The sequence below is a fragment of the Drosophila busckii genome, chromosome 3R, assembly GCF_011750605.1.
Source record: "Drosophila busckii strain San Diego stock center, stock number 13000-0081.31 chromosome 3R, ASM1175060v1, whole genome shotgun sequence".
NCBI classification, from domain to species: domain Eukaryota; kingdom Metazoa; phylum Arthropoda; class Insecta; order Diptera; family Drosophilidae; genus Drosophila; species Drosophila busckii.
Window position 1 is genome coordinate 5,334,560 of NC_046607.1, and position 1,304 is coordinate 5,335,863.

Sequence of the window (1,304 nt, forward strand, 5' to 3'; positions counted from 1 at the left end):
AGCTTGCAACCAAAAATAAACTAAGCGAGCGCGACGCGTCGTATTGAAGTGGAAATCTCGTTAAAAGTCAATAACAGACGCCATTAAATGCGCATGAAAATGAAATGAGCAGCGCCTGCTGATGAGACTCGGAGGCCATGCAGCTGCCACTTGAGGCGCCAATCAACTGACCTCAGTGTGCAGACAGTGCAAGTTCAATGGCATTAATTCCAAGATAACAAAACAATATTCAATTGAACGTAGTAAACGCCGCTTCAAAAGTTGCTATATTTATAATATTTATAGCCCAGCTGCCATTCAGTTGTAAAACTTTGCAGCACAAACACAACAATTTCAATTACAATTCGTTTTGTCTAAAATCCAGTAAAATGAATCGCACGTTGGAGAACGTTATACAGCAGCACGTGGCCAATACGGAGCGCATTACGGCCGAGAATACGCTGGGCTATGTGATCTCTGACAATACCACAGGTGTGGTCGCTGCATCTTCGTTCGACAACACCAGTGCCCAGGCGATTGTCAAGCATATGAATGGGCTGCTCGTGGGCGTGGCGCAGAGCGTTGTGCGCGACATAGATCCGACCAACAAGCTCTGCTATATGCGTGTGGTCACACGCAAACATGAGTTCCTAATAGCGCCAGAGGATATTTTTACTATAACAGTGTTGCAGTAAAATTTAGTTGCTAACTTTAGTGTTTGAGTAAAATCGTTCAAGTAAAAGCATTTGGGTTTGGTTTGCTTAAATCAACAATACGATTACAATGGGCTGGCTGGCAGACCGAAAATCCTTTATAATACCCAAGTGACGTGTCGATTATTTATGGCTACAGCTTCATTGGGCAGCGTGCGGGGTAAAATTATTCTTATCCATGAGAATGTGGCATTCTAATGCGATAATTCAAAAGATTTACTTCTGTCAACATGACCATTTTGTAGAGTCTCGCAGTCGCAGTCTCGCTTTTGGGGTGGAAATGGCCTTTGACCTTTTTGTTCAGCTCTTCGCTGTTGCCATCTTGGATGCTGTGCCTGCTATTTTAATTTAAAATGGCAGAACTCGTAACTCATTTTTACGGCGCACCCTCCAGTGTGCTGTCTATGTATTCGTGTGTGTGTGTGTGTGAACTTGTCCTATTTTTACAGGGCTAGGCCCTTTGCAGGGGTTGCTCGCTCGTTACAATAACTTATCTGCCCTTTCTCTATATATTTTTTTTACCCCGGCCTCATAATCACCACGACGCAGATGAAGACGCTCCTGGGGTGCGCTTTGTATTTATCATTTTCACTTCCCAGTGCCCTTATACCC

General features: G+C 43.9%; 1 protein-coding gene across 1 annotated transcript; it reads left to right on the top strand.

Annotated features, from left to right (window-relative positions):
- Positions 1-296: 296 nt before the first annotated feature.
- LOC108602501 (dynein light chain roadblock-type 1) lies at positions 297-798 on the top strand. Its single transcript, XM_017990629.1, has one exon. It carries the CDS (start codon positions 369-371, stop codon positions 672-674), a length of 306 nt encoding a protein of 101 aa, XP_017846118.1. The 5' UTR covers positions 297-368; the 3' UTR covers positions 675-798.
- The last annotated feature ends 506 nt before the right edge of the window (positions 799-1,304 follow it).

Coding starts and splice junctions, on each gene's coding strand:
- LOC108602501 (XM_017990629.1), top strand. CDS start 369: ATGAATCGCACGTTGGAGAACGTTATACAGCAGCACGTGGCCAATACG.